General features: G+C 42.6%; 1 protein-coding gene across 2 annotated transcripts; it reads left to right on the top strand.

Moving 5' to 3' along the window:
• The first annotated feature begins 1,384 nt into the window (after positions 1 to 1,384).
• LOC110287764 (F-box/WD repeat-containing protein 15-like) lies at positions 1,385 to 17,996 on the top strand. 2 transcript variants are annotated; one of them, XM_021154305.2, is made up of 10 exons: positions 1,385 to 1,474; positions 2,401 to 2,438; positions 2,629 to 2,792; positions 3,884 to 4,002; positions 10,298 to 10,507; positions 11,879 to 12,037; positions 12,921 to 13,131; positions 14,532 to 14,710; positions 14,997 to 15,121; positions 17,891 to 17,996. In XM_021154305.2, exons 1-10 carry the CDS (start codon positions 1,385 to 1,387, stop codon positions 17,994 to 17,996), a joined length of 1,401 nt encoding a protein of 466 aa, XP_021009964.1. The 2 variants fall into 2 exon arrangements, with proteins under 2 accessions (XP_021009964.1, XP_021009965.1); XM_021154306.2 differs by lacking the exon at positions 11,879 to 12,037.
• Positions 17,997 to 18,657: the final 661 nt, after the last annotated feature.

The following is an 18,657-nucleotide window of genomic DNA, read 5'->3' as shown; positions in this document are numbered from 1 at the left end:
TGTTATGAGGAGTTACAACAGCTCTGCATTGGAACATCTAAATCAGTCACTCAGAGAATGAAGCCAGGGCCATCCTCTGGCTAAGCAAACAGAAAGGTCAAAGCCAGGCATTGTGGCACATATCTTTCATCCCATCACTTGGGAATCAGAAGCAGACAGATCTGTAAGTTTGAGGCCAGGATTATATATCAAAATCCAGGCTAGTCGGTCGGGGTAGATAGTAAGACCTTGTCTCAAAATCAAATAAAGGAAAGAAAAAAAGAAGAGAAAACTGAGCAATTTAGCACAAGGAGGCCTCTAGGTGCTTTCAGGGGCTGTACACATATATACACATATATACACACACATTGTGTGTGTGTGTGTGTGTGTGTGTGTGTGTGTGTGTGTGCATGCGTGCATGTGTCCATGGTGTATGTGTGTGCACTCTATCATAGTGTTAGATTCATTGAGTTGTTGTCTTAAAGGACAAAGAATCACAGTTTCCAGGGTCCAGGACCTAAGCTCAACCTGTGGATGCACAGGAGAAGGTAATTTTAGAATGAAAATACATTCACAAAGAATCACAGTTTCCAGGGTCCAGGACCTAAGCTCAACCTGTGGATGCACAGGAGAAGGTAATTTTAGAATGAAAATACATTCTGATTTCTACTTAGGAATATAAACAGCATGAGTGAAATCAGCATGACACTTTTACTTTTCTCTTTTTAATAAAACAGTCATTTTCCTCTCCTTGGCCTAGACTGGCCTGCAATTCATGTGCAGTACATGTAAAAGTATATGCAGGAGTGCCTATGCCTGTGTATGTGCAGAGACCAACAGGAAACATCAGGTGTCCTCTGTGACCCCCACTTTCTACTAGAGAGCTAAGTACACAAGCACATGATCTCAGAGGCTGTGCAGGTACAGAGAGGTGGGTCCTGCTGATCTAACTCAGGTCTCAAAGTGGACATGAACATGGAAACCAGATTCCCTACACCAGAAATTTGGAGAAACCTAACGGACTTCACATAAGCAATTGAACCTCTTGAAACTTAGTGTGTTACTCCAGATTTTCTAGAAAGTTCTGACAAGTACATCACCAATCAGGGCCACCCCAGATCATGTGCTTTTGGTCTCCAGAGGGCCAGGAAGGGGTTGTTGAGCTCATCTAGGCACTGAAAATCACTGTGGAGTGAGTTCAGGTGTGAGCGCTCTCAGCTGAGTGTTTTTGGCTGCAGTGAGGGAGGCTGGGAGTCAGGCTGAGAGTCTACGCAGGTGCAGCTTGCTCCAACCAAAACCTGATGGCCTGTGGTTGGCAATCCTGTGAATACTTTGGCCAAGTCTTTAAAATTAGATCAAGCTGGGGAGGAGAAAGAAGAGTCAGTGTGGACTTAGGCCACTGAAGATGGAGATCCATTTACCTAGTTTGCCGATGATGGAAATCCTCTCCTATCTGGATGCCTACAGTTTGCTACAGGCTGCCCAAGTGAACAAGGTAAAAGCTCCTTGGCTGAACTCCTCCATTGGGTGCACCCTACATGAGGCCCTTTGACCTTTCCCACTCAGTCTTGCAGTCTTAGATACCCCAGCATCACACTCACACAGCCTGGCTTCATTCTTTCCTCCCACCCTTCCTTCCTTCTTTCCCTCCCTAAAATTACCTTATTCAGACCTGTCTACTAAGCTCTGACACATTAGTGTCTTGGGGACTCAGCAGCTTCTCTTGACCAACAGTAGCTCCATCCTTCAGAATAGCAAACAGACATATCTAGTGCTTATGGGTTAGTATTATCCAGTGTGAAGACCTCAAACCTGGTTAATTGAGGTAGGATTAGTGGCACATGTCTGTAATTAAAGCACTTGTGAGGTGGAAGCAAGATCAGGAGTTTGGGTTAAGATCAACCACTGAATTTTTTTTTTTTTTTTTTTTTTTTTGGTTTTTCGAGGCAGGGTTTCTCTGTGTAGCCCTGGCTGTCCTGGAACTCACTTTGTAGACCAGGCTGGCCTCGAACTCAGAAATCCGCCTGCCTCTGCCTCACGAGTGCTGGGATTAAAGGCGTGCGCCACCACGCCCGGCTTTCAACCACTGAATTTAATACCAGCCTAGTTGACTAGACAACCTATCTCAGAACCATAACAGTGATAACAAAATTCTACTAAATGAATGGAACAGGCTACCCTGGGGAGATGTCTTGCTAATATGTGACATCCTTGATATTTCTTATCAGATCTTTGGAGACTGGCCCTCCTTCCTCTGAGCCCTCACAAGGTGACTTGTGTTTGCTGGGGTAGGTCTTCCCAGGCTGGCTCAGCCTGCAGAGCTAGGACTGTTTGATTAACCTGTGTAGGCCCAGCCCAGAACAAATTGAGACCAAGAGAGGGAGGGAGTTGTTGGTTTAAGGATTCTTTTCTCTCTCATAGAACTGGAATGAACTTGCAAGCAGTAATGTCCTGTGGAGGTAAGGAGAGGGGCAGGGTGGGATGGGAAGAGGGGACAAGATGGGGCTGAGAGGGAAGAAGAGGCCTTCTGATTCTGGACATGGACCAGTGATGTGTGAGGATGGTTAGTGAATGCATGCACACAGTAACTGTGGTTCTAAGGTGAGGTGACTTGGGTCAGCCTGATGGGATTGCAACTGTGTATTGCAGGAAGTTGTGTCAAAAGAGATGGCTCTACTGTTGCATGTTCACCCTAGAGCTCCATGGCTTAGAGACATGGAAGCAGTTCTTCTTTGACAAAACATGGCAAGAACAGGCCAAGACCCGGGCAAAGCCAGAAGATTTCACTTACAAGGAAATTCCTGTGGAGTTTGGTATGAGCTTGGGTATTCTAGAAGAGATACCCACTTGGTTTTTCCCAGTCTGTGCAGTCCTACATTCTCATTTAATAAGAAGAAGGGGATTGTAGTTTAACAAGATGGGCCTGATGTACTAGTCTACCTTGGAACCAATCTGTAATCTACTGACTGATTGCTCAGCATCTTAAAACCAGCCCTATCGTTCTCTTTACCTAAAGGCTTCATACACTTCCCAGATTCTAGAGAGAATTTATTGGGGAAATTGCCAAATAGGCTTTAGTATTTAACTTTTTCAAATCCTTCCTCAAACAGTTTCCTGATGTAGAGATGACTTGAAATTTTTTACATTTATTTTTAGTGTCTCTGTATGTGAGGTGTATACATGGCACAGTGTTTCTGTGTCACAAGACAACTTTATGAAATCCATTCTCCTGAAGGCATGAATTTTATCTTTTCTGTTTCTTTTGAGATACGGTCTCACTCCCTACATAGCTGTGGCAAGCCTGGAACTTTATCTGTAGACTAGGCTGGCCTGAAATATAAAGATCTGCTCCTTAAATTCATGAGACTTGAATATCTCCACACCTGATCTCCCTCTCTCCCTCTCTCCCTCTCTCCCTCTCTCCCTCTCTCCCTCTCTCCCTCTCTCCCTCTCTCCCTCTCTCCCTCTCTCCCTCTCTCCCTCTCTCCCTCTCTCCCTCTCTCCCTCTCTCCCCCTCCCCCCCTCTCTGGCAGGATCTGATATACCGCATGCTGATCTCAAACCCTTCATGTAACAAATACGAATGACCTTGAACTTTGGATCCTTCTGCCTCCAATGAGTACATTTATGGTTTATAGGCCTCTAGGAACTGAACCTAGAACTCTACCCAGAAGTTACAGCCCCAGGCCCTAGTACCCATTTTGTATCTATAGAAACAGACCAAAGAATGAATGTATCTGAACCAATGACCAGCCTACAGTGTGCATGGCTGCCTCTCTCTTCATCTTTTCCACAGCTGTTATCTAAGCCTTCTTCATGGCAGAGGGAAGTAAAACATACCTCCTTCAGTTAGAATTGTCCCTCAACTGTCTTGTGTCCACATATTGTTGGGGTTTCCTTGCAGAAATTCGGTCACATCCACGTTATATCTCAAGGCATGGCTTAACAAGAAATGGACAAGGGAAGTCTGCTGTCTGTATGATAACTTCCCTGAACAGGATTTCTACCTGGGATATTCAGGAGGTGAGTCTGGCTCACAAGTAGCAAAAGTTACCCTCATATGAATAATAATTTCATGTTTTGTTGTTGCAGGTGATGAGACAGGATCCCCCTGTACAGACCTGGCTGTCCCAGAAGTCCCCATACAGATCCATCTACCTTGGCTTCCCATATGCTTGGGTCACAGTGTTGCAACACCACACCTGATTTTTCCCTCTTTCTTCCTTTTTTCTTTATTTTTAGAATGAATTGTTTTATATGTATGAGTGTTTTCAGGGGATATATGTATGTGTAATCCATGTGTGTCTGCTGCCTGTAGAGGTCAAAGAGGGTGCCATGTCCCTTAAAAACTGTAATTGCAGATGATGGTAAGCTATGGACACTGGGCCTGTGGGCACTGAACTCCAGTCCACTGCTTAGCCACCTGTGCAGAGTCTGTCAGTGTTCCAAAGTTTTGATCATATAGTTTGTTCTCATTCAAAGTTGGATTTACTCCTTGGTATTCTTTTTTTTTTTTTGAGATATAGTTTTGATTATATATGTGTGTGTTCCTGTGTTAGTTTATGGGTGGTGCCAGCTGGCAGAGGCCAGAGTCTGTCAGGTGTTGTATAGGCTTTGGGAACCCAGCTAGGGTCCTCTGCAAGAGCATTAATTGTTCTGTACTGCTGAACCATCAGGGTTTGTTTGTTGTTGTTTTTCTGGTTTGGAACAGGGTTTCACTTTGTAAGAGCCTTGAGGGAAACTTGCTCTGTAGACCAGGCTGGCCTCGAATTCTGAGATCTGCTAACTTCTGTCTGCCGGGATCAAAAGCGCATACCATGCCCACCAGGACCCTTCAGGGTGGTGTTCCAGGCTGCTGTGAATGGGAAGGCTTCCCTGATCCTTCTTCACTTTCTTTAGTGCTGCATGGGAAGGGCACTGATTTTTTTCCGTGTTATTTCTGTAGCCTGCCAATTTGCTGGGAGTTTATAAGTTTTCAGAGTTTTCCAGAGGAGTCATAGGGTCTCAAAGTACAGGCTCATAGTGTCTGCAAATGAAGAAATTCTGGCTTCTCTTTCCTATTGGCTTCCCTTTTGTTTGTTTCTCTTGTTTTATTGTTCTAGCTAAAACAATACCATAATAACTGTGAGTAGAAAGTGTGGATATACTTGTCTTGTTCCTGACTTTTCTGGAAATGCTTTGTTTTTTTTCATGCTGTTGTTAGGGGTACAGCAAAGAAATTGTAGACATTACTGCTCAATGACATGATAAAGGTTTTTTTATACATATGAGAGAATGGCCAGTGACTCCTAGAACAGTCCAGGATAGACAGAGAAAGAAGTAGACTGTATTGTATTCTTAAAAAGATTAGGATATGTTTTGTAGAGCAAAGTGTAGTGAGGTGGGAGGTGTGCCTAGGCGGGCAGGCCCATGCTGAGGCATCCCTTCCCCTGAGGTAGGAGACATACAATGTGTATAGTGCAGAATAGAATTTATGTAGATTCTGTGAAGCAGAGTTGAGAAAGAAGTAGACCCAGAGAAAGCTAGAGAGGGAGAAATGGAGAGAGGGGAGGCAGGTCAGCAATAGTAGAGAGGGAGACTGAAGGGGGAAGGGAAAAGACGGAAAAACGGGTTAAGGAGAGAAAAGAATCAGAAGGGACAGAGAGAACAAAGAGGGGTCAAAAAGCTCAGTTTATTGCAAGCCAGGCCTACCTGGTTGTTGCACAGTAACTGTTGGCTGGAGCTCTGAAGAAATGCTAACATGCCTCCATTTTCATTTAATTTTAAAAAGGAGAAACTAGAAAGAGGCAAAGGTGAATCAGGAATAGGGTCATTGTGATCTTTAGCTGTTTCCAGCTAACTTTGGTTCTACATGTCTGGAAAAACTAAGAAAACTGGAATGTGGTGTTGGTCCAGTCTTAGGAAAGTCTCTTGTCTCCTTGCTGTGCAGGATCTGTGGTACCATCTGTTGGTAGGAAGGAGCAGGTCCAGTAGAAGCAACTGTGTCTGTGAGAGCAGGTACTGACACATCTGTGGGTTGCTTCTCTGGAGCTGTCCTGGATATAGTTTTTGTGTAAACACTTAGATATAGCAAGTTATTGCAACACTTATGTATATTTGAGAAAGAGAATAAAGTCAAGTGCTTTTGGGAGAAAAAGAAATGATCTTAGGTGTACATAAGAAATCCTTAGACCTTGGTTGTTGGGGTGAAGGGAGTCCCAATCCCAGGGAACAGATTAATCCCAGCCTCTGAAACAGGCAACAGGTAGGAACTTGGGCCATTGATTGGTAGGTGTACTTATCTAGATTGAGTCTGTTTGGTCCATAGGAGGTGGATCTTAGTGGAGTTCGTGGAGCTCACAACTTTACAAAAGAGATAAATCTATTAACAGCATGTACACATTTTAAGAAGAGGTTATGGAAATATTTAATAAAAAGGGAGGGAAAAGAAGAGTTTAAGAAAGACAAAAACCTTTTGTGGAGCAAAAGGAGCAACAGTGGATATTTCCTTCTATCTGAAAGACCAAATAAATATATATGTATGTGTGTGTGTATATATATGTGTATATATGTATATATATATATATATATATATAGCAGCATATTTTAACTTCACATTTAAAAGACAAAAGAAACTTTAAAATTTGACCATGTGAATATTATAGTTGATAATATAGTTTACTATGGGAAACACATAATTCTATAATTAACAGTAATTGAGAATAGTACTCCATTGTGTAAATATACCACATTTTCTGTATCCATTTCTCTGTTGAGGGGCATCTGGGTTGTGTCTAGCTCCTGGCTATTATAAATAAGGCTTCTATGAAATAGTGGAGCATATGTCATAATTACATTTGGGAGCATATTCTGGCTATATGCCCAGGAGTGGTATAGCTGGGTCCTCAGGTGGTACTATGTCTAATTTTCTGAGGAACCACCAGACTGATTTCCAGAGTGGTTGTACCAGCTTGCAATTCCACAAGCAATGGAGGAGGAGTGTTCCTCTTTCTCCACATACTCTCCAGCATCTATTGTCACCTGAGTTTTTGATTTTAGCCATAATGCCTGCAGTGAGGTGGAATCTCAAGGTCATTTTGATTTGTATTTCCCTGATGACTAAGGATGTTGAACAGTTCTTTAGGTGTTTCTGAGCCCTTCGAATTTTCTCAGTAAAGAATTCTGTTTAATTCTGTTCCCCATTTTTTAATAGGGTTATTTCGTTCTCTGGAGTCTAACTTCTTGAGTTCCTTGTATATATTGGATATTAGCCTTCTATTGGATGTAGGATTAGTAAAGATATTTTCACAATTTGTTGGTTGCTAGTTTATGCTATTAACAGTGTCATTTGCCTTACAATTGCTTTGCAATTTTATGAGGTCCCATTTATCGATTCTTGATCATAGAGCATAAGACCTAGGTGTTCTGTTCAAAAACTTTTCCCCTGTGCCTAAGTGTTCGAGTCTTTCCCCACTTTCTCTTCTATTAGATTCAGTGTATCTGGTTTTATGTGGAGGTCCTTGATCCACTTGGACTTGAGCTTCCTACAAGAAGTTAGGAATGGATAAATTTTCATTCTTCTACATATTGATTGCCAGTTGAACCAGCACCATTTGTTGAAAATCTATTGTATTTTTCCACGGGCTAGTTTTAGCTCCTTTGTTAAAGACCAAGTGACCATAGTTATGTGTGTTCATTTCTTGGTCATCAATTCTATTCCATTGATCTACCTTCCTGACATTGTTTCAATGTCATGCACATGCCTTGAGCATAGATCTCCTGGAACCTTCCTGGGCTGAGTGCCTTAGGGGAAGTAACAGGGCTAGAGATGTGGTAGCATTGTTGACCTGGCTGCAGCATAGTTATGTAGGTAGATAATCTCTGTTCTCTATTATGGTTTGGTTAGTGCTAGGGGCCCATATGATGCCCTGGAAGAGGGATGGTGGGGACCCTAATACCAGTGGGAAAGTACACAGGATGGGCCATGCCTGTGGTTCTTGAGGACATTACTCCTGGCTTGTCTCAGCGTTATGACACCAGATTGCCACTGTGCAGTCCCTGCTGGTTTATGCAAGAATTTTTTCTCTTGTGTGCTCTGACTCCTGAGTCTGCCAGCTGCTGAGCCATGGTGGAGAGAACCGGGTAAATGCTGGAACCTCAATGTGTTTCTTGATTACCCTTTGTTCTCTCAACTATTTTCTATTTTAATAGGTAACAGAGCCTAATGCAATGAACATTAATCCATTCTTGAGGTTGCTTGGTTCTGTTTGTCTGGGAGAAGGTCTTACCCTATAGTCCTAGCTGGCCTGGAACTATGTAGGCCAGGCTAGCCTCCAACTCAACAGATCTGCCTGCCTCTGCCTCCTGAGTGCTGGAACTAATGTGGTGGCCCAACATACCCAGCAAACAGGTTTTTATTTTGTTATGGTCTCAATGTTTAGAAACATTTTCTCCTACAGCACACTGGAAATGTAACATAATGAACATGATGATATTGGGGTTGGATGTTTTAGAGTGTTTGTTTTTTGTTTGGTTTAGGTTTTGTCAGGTGGGTGGGAGGAGGCTGTTTAGAATGATATCAGGCTATCCTAGAGTTCAGGCTGACCATGGATTCATGGGGACCCTCCTACCTCTGCCTCCTAAGTGCTAGGCAGGATCCAGTGGTGCATCATCATCCTACCTGGCAGGGGGAGCCAGGAGTATAGTGCGACCTCACCCATGTGAGACTGAGTCATGTGTGTATGGTAATGAGGCCTTTAACAGGTTGCCTTTCAAAGGAGTCAAAGTGCAAGTCACATTTTAGTGATAGATCCTTCAAAGAAGAGATTGCATTTGGAGGGAAGGAGAGGTTATTAATAATTTTCATGCAAATGGAACTAGTGCTTAGAAATAACTATATTGATTGCTAAATATAGTATTTTACTAAAGTTAATTATTCTTTTGGCTTTTTGTAATTGATGCTGCTGCTAGTGGAGTGTGTGTGTGTGTGTGTCTGTGTGTATTTGTGTGTATATGTGTGTATGATTTATTTTTTTAAAAAGAGTTATTTATTTTATTTGCTCTATCTACATGTACACCTACATGCCCAAAAATGGCATCAGATCCCAGTATAGATGGTTGTGAGCCACCGTGTGGTTGCTAGAATTAAATTCAGGACCTCTGAAAGAGCAGAAAGTGCTCTTAACCACAGAGCCTTCTCTCCTGCCCCTTAATTTTTTTTTTTTAACCTAAAGGAAATCCTGGAAGAGAACCTGTTTTTCTCATTTGCCATGATTGTTGCATTGATGATACAACAATCAGTTTTGAATTGATTCATTGGGAATAGTTTTGTTTCATTTGTTGTAAAACTAAATACTGCCAGAAGTAGTAGGATAGGTCTTTAACTCCAGCACTCAGGAGCCAGAGGCAGGCAAGTTTGAATCCTGCCTGGTTTCTATAGAGAGTATCAGGAGAGCCAGGATATAGAGTGTCCCTGACTCAAAAACCAAAAAACCAAACCAAACAGAAACAAAACAAAACAAAAACAAAAACACCCCTATCCCCACTAGAATTGATGAGAGGCCCATGCTCCCTGCTGCACTGTTAGTGAAAGGTGAACTGACTCTGAGCACAGGGCTGCTGAATGTTCTTCATGCATATTTGTGGGAGTTGTTTCTCCCCTTCCCTGTGGTTCCTGGGGATTGAACTCCTGTCATCAAATTTAGTGGCAGGTGCCCTCCCCTGCTGAGCCATCTTGGCAGCTATGCTCTTCTCTCTGGTCTGTATAGTGAGTGTGTGCTTGCCTCTGAGCATAATGCATGTGTCCTGTTTCCCTGTCCAGTCCTGCCACAAATAATATAGATGTTTGATTTTCTTCTTTGTGCTTCTCTTTATTTTCACGTACAAAGTTATTCTAACTGCATGTATGTGCATGTGAGGGATTCAGACCTCCTGGAAGTGGAATTACAGACAGTTGTGAGCTGCACTGGGTGTTTAGGGAACTGAACAAAGCTCCTTTTGTTAAGAACAGCTGGTGGTCTTACCTGCTGTAAGCCCTAGGTTTATTTACTTTTATTTATTTATTTTTGAGATAGTCTTGTAATGTAGTCCCAACTGGCCTGCATCTTGACATTGTAGACCAGACTGGCCTCAAGATACTAATGACTATCCTGTCTCTACCTCCCAAGACTGGGATTCTAGATCTATGCTACCATGTCCAGTGAGGGATGCTTAGAAATTGCATATTCTTTTCTTGTAAGTAAGAAGGGATTCCAGTCTGGACAAGGTTTCCAAATGAACCTGGTAGGTGAAAGCGGTTGAACTGGAGATGCTCAGACATGATGATGATCTTGTTCTCCAGGGTGCTATGACCTGGATAAGCCCAAAACAGCCCTCCTATATCGCATTGATGACTACCCTCCCAGAGATGCACATTGCAGTCACTGTAGATATGCAATCAACTATCAAACTCTGGGACTGCCACAACAGGGAAGTTCTGGCGACTAAGGGCCTGTTCTTTTGCTATCAATTACTGCAAGCTGAATTTACTAAGGATGGCCCTATTGTCTTGGTAAGTGACAAGCACTCCACCACCACTACCACGTAGTATGGAATAGACACACAGAAAAAAAACACTTGCCTATTTGAGGTCCCACTACTGTCAAATCTCAACTTTCCATCTTGGAGACTCTGTGAACACTCAGAGTCAATCACAGTATATCATAATTATGACCATCGCTTAGCCTTTGACATATTAAAATTCTTTCCTGACATCTGGGGAGAGGTGGCACAGTGGGTAGCAGTGTTTGCTGTGCAAGTGTGAAGATCCAAGTTCAAATCCCTGACACTCACATAAAAAGTGGGATGTGGCTAAATGTGCCTGTAACCTCAGTGTTGATGGGGATGAAAACACAAGGGTCACTGGTTCTAGATGGCTGCTAGCCAAGACAGCCTAGCTCCAGGTACAATAGGAAATTCTTTCAAGAAATCAGAAAAGGGGTGGTCTAACAGGGTACCTGGCAGCCTTCTCTGGTTTCCATCTATGTCCCAGTATATAATCTTCATACACATGCTTAAGTATAGAAATAACAAGCACCAGAACACACACACTATTTCTAAGTGATTTTATATCTTCTTGTCTTTGAAATGTTTTTTACTCCTGAATCCATGAATTTGGTTAGAGACAGTAGAAAAATGTGAATTTTATCACATATACAGGAAATGGATAATGCTGATGTCCCAGTAAGTCCTGGGGAAGTGTTTTAGGGTGGAGAATCTTGACACACCCTACCTCATGAGTTTAAGACAGAGTATCATGATATACTCATGGCTGGCCTAGAACTCACTGGGTAGACTAGGGTAGTCTAACTCACAGAGATCAGATGGTCTCTGCCCTCAGAGTGTTGGGATTTAAGACATATGCTAGCATGCCCTACAAAAGGTTCTTTAAAAATAAATCCTGCAGGGCATGGTGGTGCATGTCACAGAGGCAGATGAATCTCTTGCATTTGAGGCCAGCCTGGTCTACAGAGCAAGTTACAGGATAGCCAGTGCTACATAGAGAAATCCTTTCTCAAAAAATTCAAAAGGGAAAAACAATTATTTTGTGTGTGAATATTTTACCTGCATGTGCATCTATGTATCAACTCTCTCTCTCTCTCTCTCTCTCTCTCTCTCTCTCTCTCTCTCTCACACACACACACACACACACACACACACACACACACACACACACACACAGAGTTACCTACTGAGTCATCCCCCAGGTTTAGAGAGCCTTATTGCATCAGATCAGTGTAGACACTCTGTAAGGCAGGCTGGTCACAGCTCTGGGTCTCATTACTGGACTTGGAGACACAGTGGTGAATCTCAGAGCAAATAACACTGCTTCTTCCATGCTTAACCTTTCCCCACTGACCTGGTGCTGCTGCTCTGATTTCAGGTAGGTGACATCTTGGGAAACCTCTACATCTTCAGGATTCCTGACTTACACCTCATTTCCAAGGTGAATGTATTCCCATACCGTATTGATGAACTCTACTTCTCTCCTCAGAAGAAATGGGTCTTTCTGATGGGGCCCCGCCTACATGACTTGACAAAGGTAGGTGTGTTCTAGCATCTCCAGGGTGAAGGTGGCAGACAGTGGGAAATTCCAGTCCTCAGGGAGGTCCGGGCAAACCACTCCTCCTCTCCTAAGCCCTATCATAAGAAAAGCCATCCTACAGTCAGGAAAGAATAATGTGCTTGATAGCAGTCACGTGAAGTCACAATGGCAAATGTCTATTAGTGAAGTGTCATTGAAATGTGGCTTAGCTAAAGAATAAATGCAGGTGAAATAACAGTCACCAGGCACCTTTGCTGGATATAAAGCAATTTTCAATCACTGGCCTACATGCTCACCAGCGACTGATGCATTTCAGATAAGTGCTACCATTCCCAATGCTTTATATACTGCCTTCTCTCTTAACTGCCAGCTCTCTGGTGCCTGGTTGTTAGGTACTGGGAGAGCAATGGTCTGTTCACAGGTCAAGTACTCCTGAGGGCCCTTGCATATTTATTTAGTTTTATACATTGATATACATTCAAAGAAGCCTGGGTTACAGTATGACAGTCTCAATGCCTCACTTAAAAAAAAAAAAAAAAAAAAAAAAAGAAAAGTCTAGAACAGCCCTGGACTGATCCTCTGCACAAAGAAAATGTATTTAACCAAGCTCTGCCTAATGCATCCACTGGGGTAGGATGACCTGGGACCTTATGACCTGAGTCAGGGACTCCATTCTGTCTCTGAATATGATGGGAGGGGCAGGAAGAGGCTGAGTTTTTCTGATCCTTAGTGGGAGCAATGACTGCTCCTCCCTATCCTGGGTGAAGAACAGATGCAACAACTCTTGGGTTTATTTTGAAAACCACTTGTCTTGAGTGTGCTTGTGCCAGGCTGCAGAGATTTACTCTTCATTGATTCCACTGGGCAATACTCCCTACAGGTGTTTTACATGAGCAGCTTACTGAAGACATCAGAATTCTCTGCCCCAGTGTCTACCATTCTCCAAGTTCCAGTAATCCGAAAAGTCTTCTGGACCCCAAGAAGGGAAGACAGGATAACCCTGATGTCATTAATTTTACCCCAAAACATCACAAAATTTGACACATTTGATATGAAGGTGGAAGGGATCAGGAACAAAGTAACTATTCAAGGTAAACCTTAGAAAGATCTCAAGTAAGACATGATGTCATGTGCCCCAAAATCAGGAGACTGAGTCAGGAAATCTTCATAGAGGGTGCTGTCTCACAAACAAAACAGATGGATCTGAAAAGATGGTTTAGCATGTGCACGTGCATACACACACACACACACACACAGATTTGTACATAAACACACACACTGAAGTAAAAAATTAAAATAAGGGCCAAGAAATTGTAGTGCACACCTTAAATCCCAACATTCAGGAGGAGAAACAAGTAGAATTCTCTGGGTTCCAGGTCAGCCAGATCTATGCAGTGAATACCAGGTTAGCTATGGATGCATAGTGAGACCTTGTCTCAAAAGCAAAAACCCCAAATGACAAGAAACAATAACTATATTATGGGGTGGCAAAATGTTTATGACAGTGGTTCTCTACCTATGGGTTGTGAACCCTATGGCAAATTTCTATCCTCAAAAAAATACTTAACTCACAAATCTTAACAGTAACAAAATTACCATTATGAAGTAGCAATGAAAGTAACTCTACGGTAGGGCAGATCCCCCTCCCGACACTGCCACATGAGAACTGTATTACAGTTCAGTAGGAAGCATTAGTAAGGTTGAGAAGCACTGGCTTAGAGGATAAATGCACTTACCTACGGAGCCTGACAACCTAGTTCAATTCCTGGGGTACCACAGTATGGAGGAGAGATCCAAATCCCTCAAGTTGTCCCATGACCCCAACATGTGTGCTTCTGGCATGAATACCTACACAAACATAATAATGTAAAACCAATTGGTAAAAGAAATCCTCATTTCTCCTGTGGCTCCCACAAGTGCTCAGAGTAAGCTATAAATGCTTGTCATTGTTTTATATTTTTAGTCTTTGAAGACAGGGTTTCTCTGGGTATCCATGGCTAACCTGGTATTTGTTCTGTAGACTAGACTGTCCTCAAAGTTGGAGATCCACTCGACTGTGCCTGATTGTGGATAACCTTACGACAATTCTCTACATGATGTTTTTGTAAAGAGAGAAGGAGGCTCCTTGTCCAGATGTGAACTTGTGCCTGTTTGATGGTCACTACAATAGCGATCTACAGTTTACTCAAGGAGACTTCATTTCTGTCATGCACTAGGGACTGGGTTCTACTATTCTTTCCCAGTACAGTTGTCTTTACAATGTTTAAGCTACTGACTGTCGACACCATCCCTGTGTCATAGCCTGTCTTTCCATGTCCAAGGACATGGACTTCACAGGACATGGACTTGACAGATCAATGGACTGTTTTCATTGTCTCTTTCAGACTAGCATGCCATGGAAGGAGGGATATGCTTTTCAGTAAGCATTAAGGATATTGCTCTTACGTAAATGAAAAAAAGATGCCTCTGTATTTCTGTTTGTTTGGTACAGGATATTTGACAGCCAGCTTCTTGCTGGCAGAACATGAGGGGATACCAGAATATTTTGGAGTCAGTGATAAGGACGTGATTGTTTGTTCAACTAGATTCTCTCTCTTGCTCTTCGACATAAATGGTGTCCGTCTGCAGTCATTTCAGTACTGCCCAGAAGAGATCTGGAAACTATGGGTGGTAAGTTTGGAATGTGTTCCACACAGTGGGGATTTAAAAAAACAGATTTACGTTTTTTAAACTTCATACTGTTGTGGTGTGCACTTATGCATTTGTCTGTGTGTGAGCACTTGCCGAGGTCACAGGCAGACTTCCTGGTGTTAGTCTCTTTCTTTTTCCTTTTACATTGGCTCAGAGCATCAGGCTTGCTCAGCAAGTGCCTTTACCTGATGAGCCATCTCCTAGGCCCTCTCCCTTTTTAACTGACATTGACTGCAGCCTACTCACATTTGGATGTTCTTTGAAGGACCCTGTTCATGTCATTGTCACCTGTGATGATGGCACTTTGGATGTATATGCATGGGAGAAGAGAAGCCTGCTACTAAGGAAGTGTTATCGAGTACTAAATAGGGGACATCAGCCAACGTCTGGGTAAGCTCTGCTTCTTGACTTAAACTAGAATTAATTTTAAAACATTTCTGGGGCTGGAGAGTTGGTTCAGCAGTAAGGAGCTTGGCTGCTCTTCTGGAAGACTTGGGTTCAATCTCCAGCATCACATGGCAGCTCACACTGTCTGTAACTCCAGTTCCAGGGCATCTGACAGAAACCTTCACACAGATGTATTGAAAGCAATGTTAAACATATTAAAAAGTTCTATATAAAATGCATTGTTAAAAGAGAGAAGAACATTCTTTGAAAAGATAGGACTACAATTATGATCTCCAGCATCATACAGAACAGACATTGTGCAATAAATGTCAAATATGCAAATAGTAGAGTCAGGAGGGTCCAGAAGTTCAAGTTCAAGGTCATCTTCTGCTATTTAGCAAGTTTGGCAGCCAGATTAAGTTCATTGCAAAATCATCACACACACACACACACACACACAGAGAGAGAGAGAGAGAGAGAGAGAGAGAGAGAGAGAGAGAGAGAGAGAAAGGAACTGGCTAAGCACAACACACACTTTTAATCCCAGCTGTAAGGTGGCAGCCAAGTTGCCATCTTGTCAGTTTGAGGCCAGCCTGGTCTACATACTGAGTCCCAGGACAGCCAGTGCTATAAAGCAAGATTATATATTAGAAAAGAAGGAAGGGAGGGAAAGAAAGAATAGCTAGTTCTGGGAACTGAGCACATAAGTTCTCAAGAGTCTCAGGCCCACAGTAGAAATGGGGGGACTGTATCCTCATATCTTGTCTTTAATGGCAGAGTGCAACCACCTCTTGGGTTCCTTCATCAGTGAGCTGTCATCATCTCCATTTGGCTATCTTCCTTTGACTTGCCTTCATCGAAATTCTTTTCAGTGGTCATGGTGTAGTGGTACAATCTCCAAACTCAGGCTGCTGAACCAAAAGTTGATTGCCAGTTTGCAAGACACCTTTAATCTATCTAAAAAAAAAAAAAAAAAAAAAAAAAAAGTAAAAGAAAAAAATGAGTCCCCCTACCTTATTGGATTTCTCTGTGTAAACTCTAAATACGATGTAGTTAAGGCTACCCTAAAAGTTTATGTATCCAGGGCTTGCCTTGAATCCTGAAACTTCTCCCTCTCACTCAGTCTCAGATTTTTAAATTGGTATTAGTTTCTTCTCCTTCAGGATTTGGAAAGGGCTCTACAATGTCCTTCTGGCTTCTATGATGTGCTGAAACATCCCCTGTCATTGGGGTCTGTCATTCTATAGATGATCAGGTGGAATGTCCCTCTGATTTCACATTTGTTCTTTAATTATTAGAAACTTGTTCTTGTTGAATCTAGTGTCAATGGTTGGAACTTAGTGTATTTGGTCTTGACCTGCTTTTGACTCTCTGTTGACTTACCAGTTTGGGGAAGGTACTTTGTCTTTCTTATGTGGGGGAGTGAATCCTGGGTCTTCCACATATAAAGGATGAACTCTGATAAAGAACTTTATCCCCAAATTTCAGGGAGGTTTGCTGTGTCTGCCACATGCCAGGTGGAGAGAGGTAGGGGGGCCATTTATACCATCTCAGTGCAAAGCAGGATAAGGGTGTGGACAACAGGTTTCAGCTAGAGTCTGCAAGGCTATGGGCAGAGGCTGTGTCATTGCCCAGGGCAGGCCTCACACTTATGAGCTCCTGAGTGATCTATTAGAGGTTTATCTCAGTGAAGAACAGAATGACTGACATGAGTCCCACCATCTCACAGCCCTACTGCAGAGGGGATGCACTGCTATATTCACCCTGAGTGGACCAAGTTTAGCAAAGGGAACACAACTCAAATTTAAAATAACTTTATAAATTACATCTTTGGGTTTTTCCTGAGACAAGGTAACCTAGACTAACCTCAAACTCCCTCAATCTCTGTCAATTCCTTGTCCTCAGCTCCTAAGTTGACGTGATTTATAGGTCTGGAACATCACACCCTGCTGCTCTCTCTGTTCTTAAGCTAGGATATGTACTGAACAACCGAGGATTGAGAAATGGGGCAGAGGTCTATTGCAGGGGGCTGGGATTGGAACTCACGCTATGCATGATAGTCGTCCTTAGCCAATGTGCACAGTTACTCAAAATTAACCTGAGATGGCTCAGCACTTTAGGCAATGCCACCAAGCCTGACAAGTTCAGTCTCTGGAACCTGCTTGGTGAAAGGAGAGAACTGATTCCCACAAGTTATTGTCTGCTCACTCAACTCATAGGAGCATACACATGCACCCCCATTAACGCACACACATACCAAACACCCTCACACATATATATACAAGCACACATAGACACACATACCCATGGATATAAGTACACATGTGTGTGGTCACACATGCACACACACAGGCATGCACACATAGGCACATACCTATTCAGGTGCACACACGCACACACATACTCAAGCACAAACACACACACACACACAAGTGGACACCTACACACATGACAAGTAAGCATATTGTTATTTGTTTATTTTGTGTATATAAGTATACGGCAAATGTCTTCAGACACACCAGAAAAGGACATCAGATGCCATTACACCTGGTTTTGAGCCAATATGTGGTTTTGAGTATTGAACTCAAGACCTCTGGAAGAGCAGTCAGTGCTATAAAACACTGAGCCATCTCTCCAGCCCCAAACAAAAAAGTATTTAAAAGTTTTAAACAGATTCAGGACTGTGATGAAAAGACAGTTCTTTAATTATCAGTTGATAAACCTCACTCCCATTTGTGTACTGATATCTTGTTTTTTTTTCCCCTTTTGCAGCTTCATTCTTGAAACATTATGCGACGATGTGAGCATAATTTTAGTGATAAATAATAGTCCCAACCCCTGGTGTCTGATAGCATATACCTTGAATGTCTGCTCTTGAAAACTGAGTGTGTTGAGTGTCGTCTTCCTCAATGATAATAAAGGTCTATTTGCAAGCATAGGTTGGCGAGTTCAGTGATTCTAAGCAGTGAAGAGGCCAAATGTGATGGTGCACACATTTAATCCTGACTCTGGGAGTCAGAAGCAGATGGAAGATCTGAGTTCTGAGACCAGCCTGGTCTACAGAGCTAGTTCCAGGCTAACCAGTTTACATTAAGAGAACCTATCTCTGAAAGAAAAACTATGGCTAATGTACACACGCACTGGTGTACACACACATACACACACACACACACACACACACACAAACATTTTGCTGTGACATCTGTCATTTCATTGGTATAGGGTTGACTCAGATGAGCAGGCCATGTGGGCAGCTTAATACTGCAGAAATCATGTGGCAAATTAAAATTAAAAAAAAAAAAACTTTTTTGAGACTGTAATTATCACTTCACCAATTCCTCCTTTAAACCTTCCCATATACCTGTCCTCACTGTTCTCTTTTGAATATTTGACCGATTTTTTTCTCTCAAAACACTTTTGAAACAAAGGGCATGTGGGCTAGAGAGATGGCTCAACAGTGAAGACCACTGGCTGCTCTTCCAGAGGACCTGGGTTCAATTGATAACACACAGACAGCAGCTAGCATCTGTCTGTAACTC

Source organism: Mus caroli, unplaced genomic scaffold, assembly GCF_978045245.1.
Source record: "Mus caroli unplaced genomic scaffold, Mus_caroli_1 scaffold_11, whole genome shotgun sequence".
In the NCBI taxonomy this organism is placed as follows: Eukaryota; Metazoa; Chordata; class Mammalia; order Rodentia; family Muridae; genus Mus; species Mus caroli.
This window is presented reverse-complemented; position numbering and strand designations above follow the sequence as displayed.

Bases quoted from the DNA above. Each gene is read 5' to 3' on its own strand.
- LOC110287764 (XM_021154305.2), top strand. From the start codon at position 1,385: ATGGAGATCCATTTACCTAGTTTGCCGATGATGGAAATCCTCTCCTAT. The intron at 4,003-10,297 runs GTGAGTCTGGCT...CTTGTTCTCCAG, and splicing joins CTACCTGGGATATTCAGGAG to GGTGCTATGACCTGGATAAG. The intron at 12,038-12,920 runs GTAGGTGTGTTC...TACTCCCTACAG, and splicing joins GCCTACATGACTTGACAAAG to GTGTTTTACATGAGCAGCTT.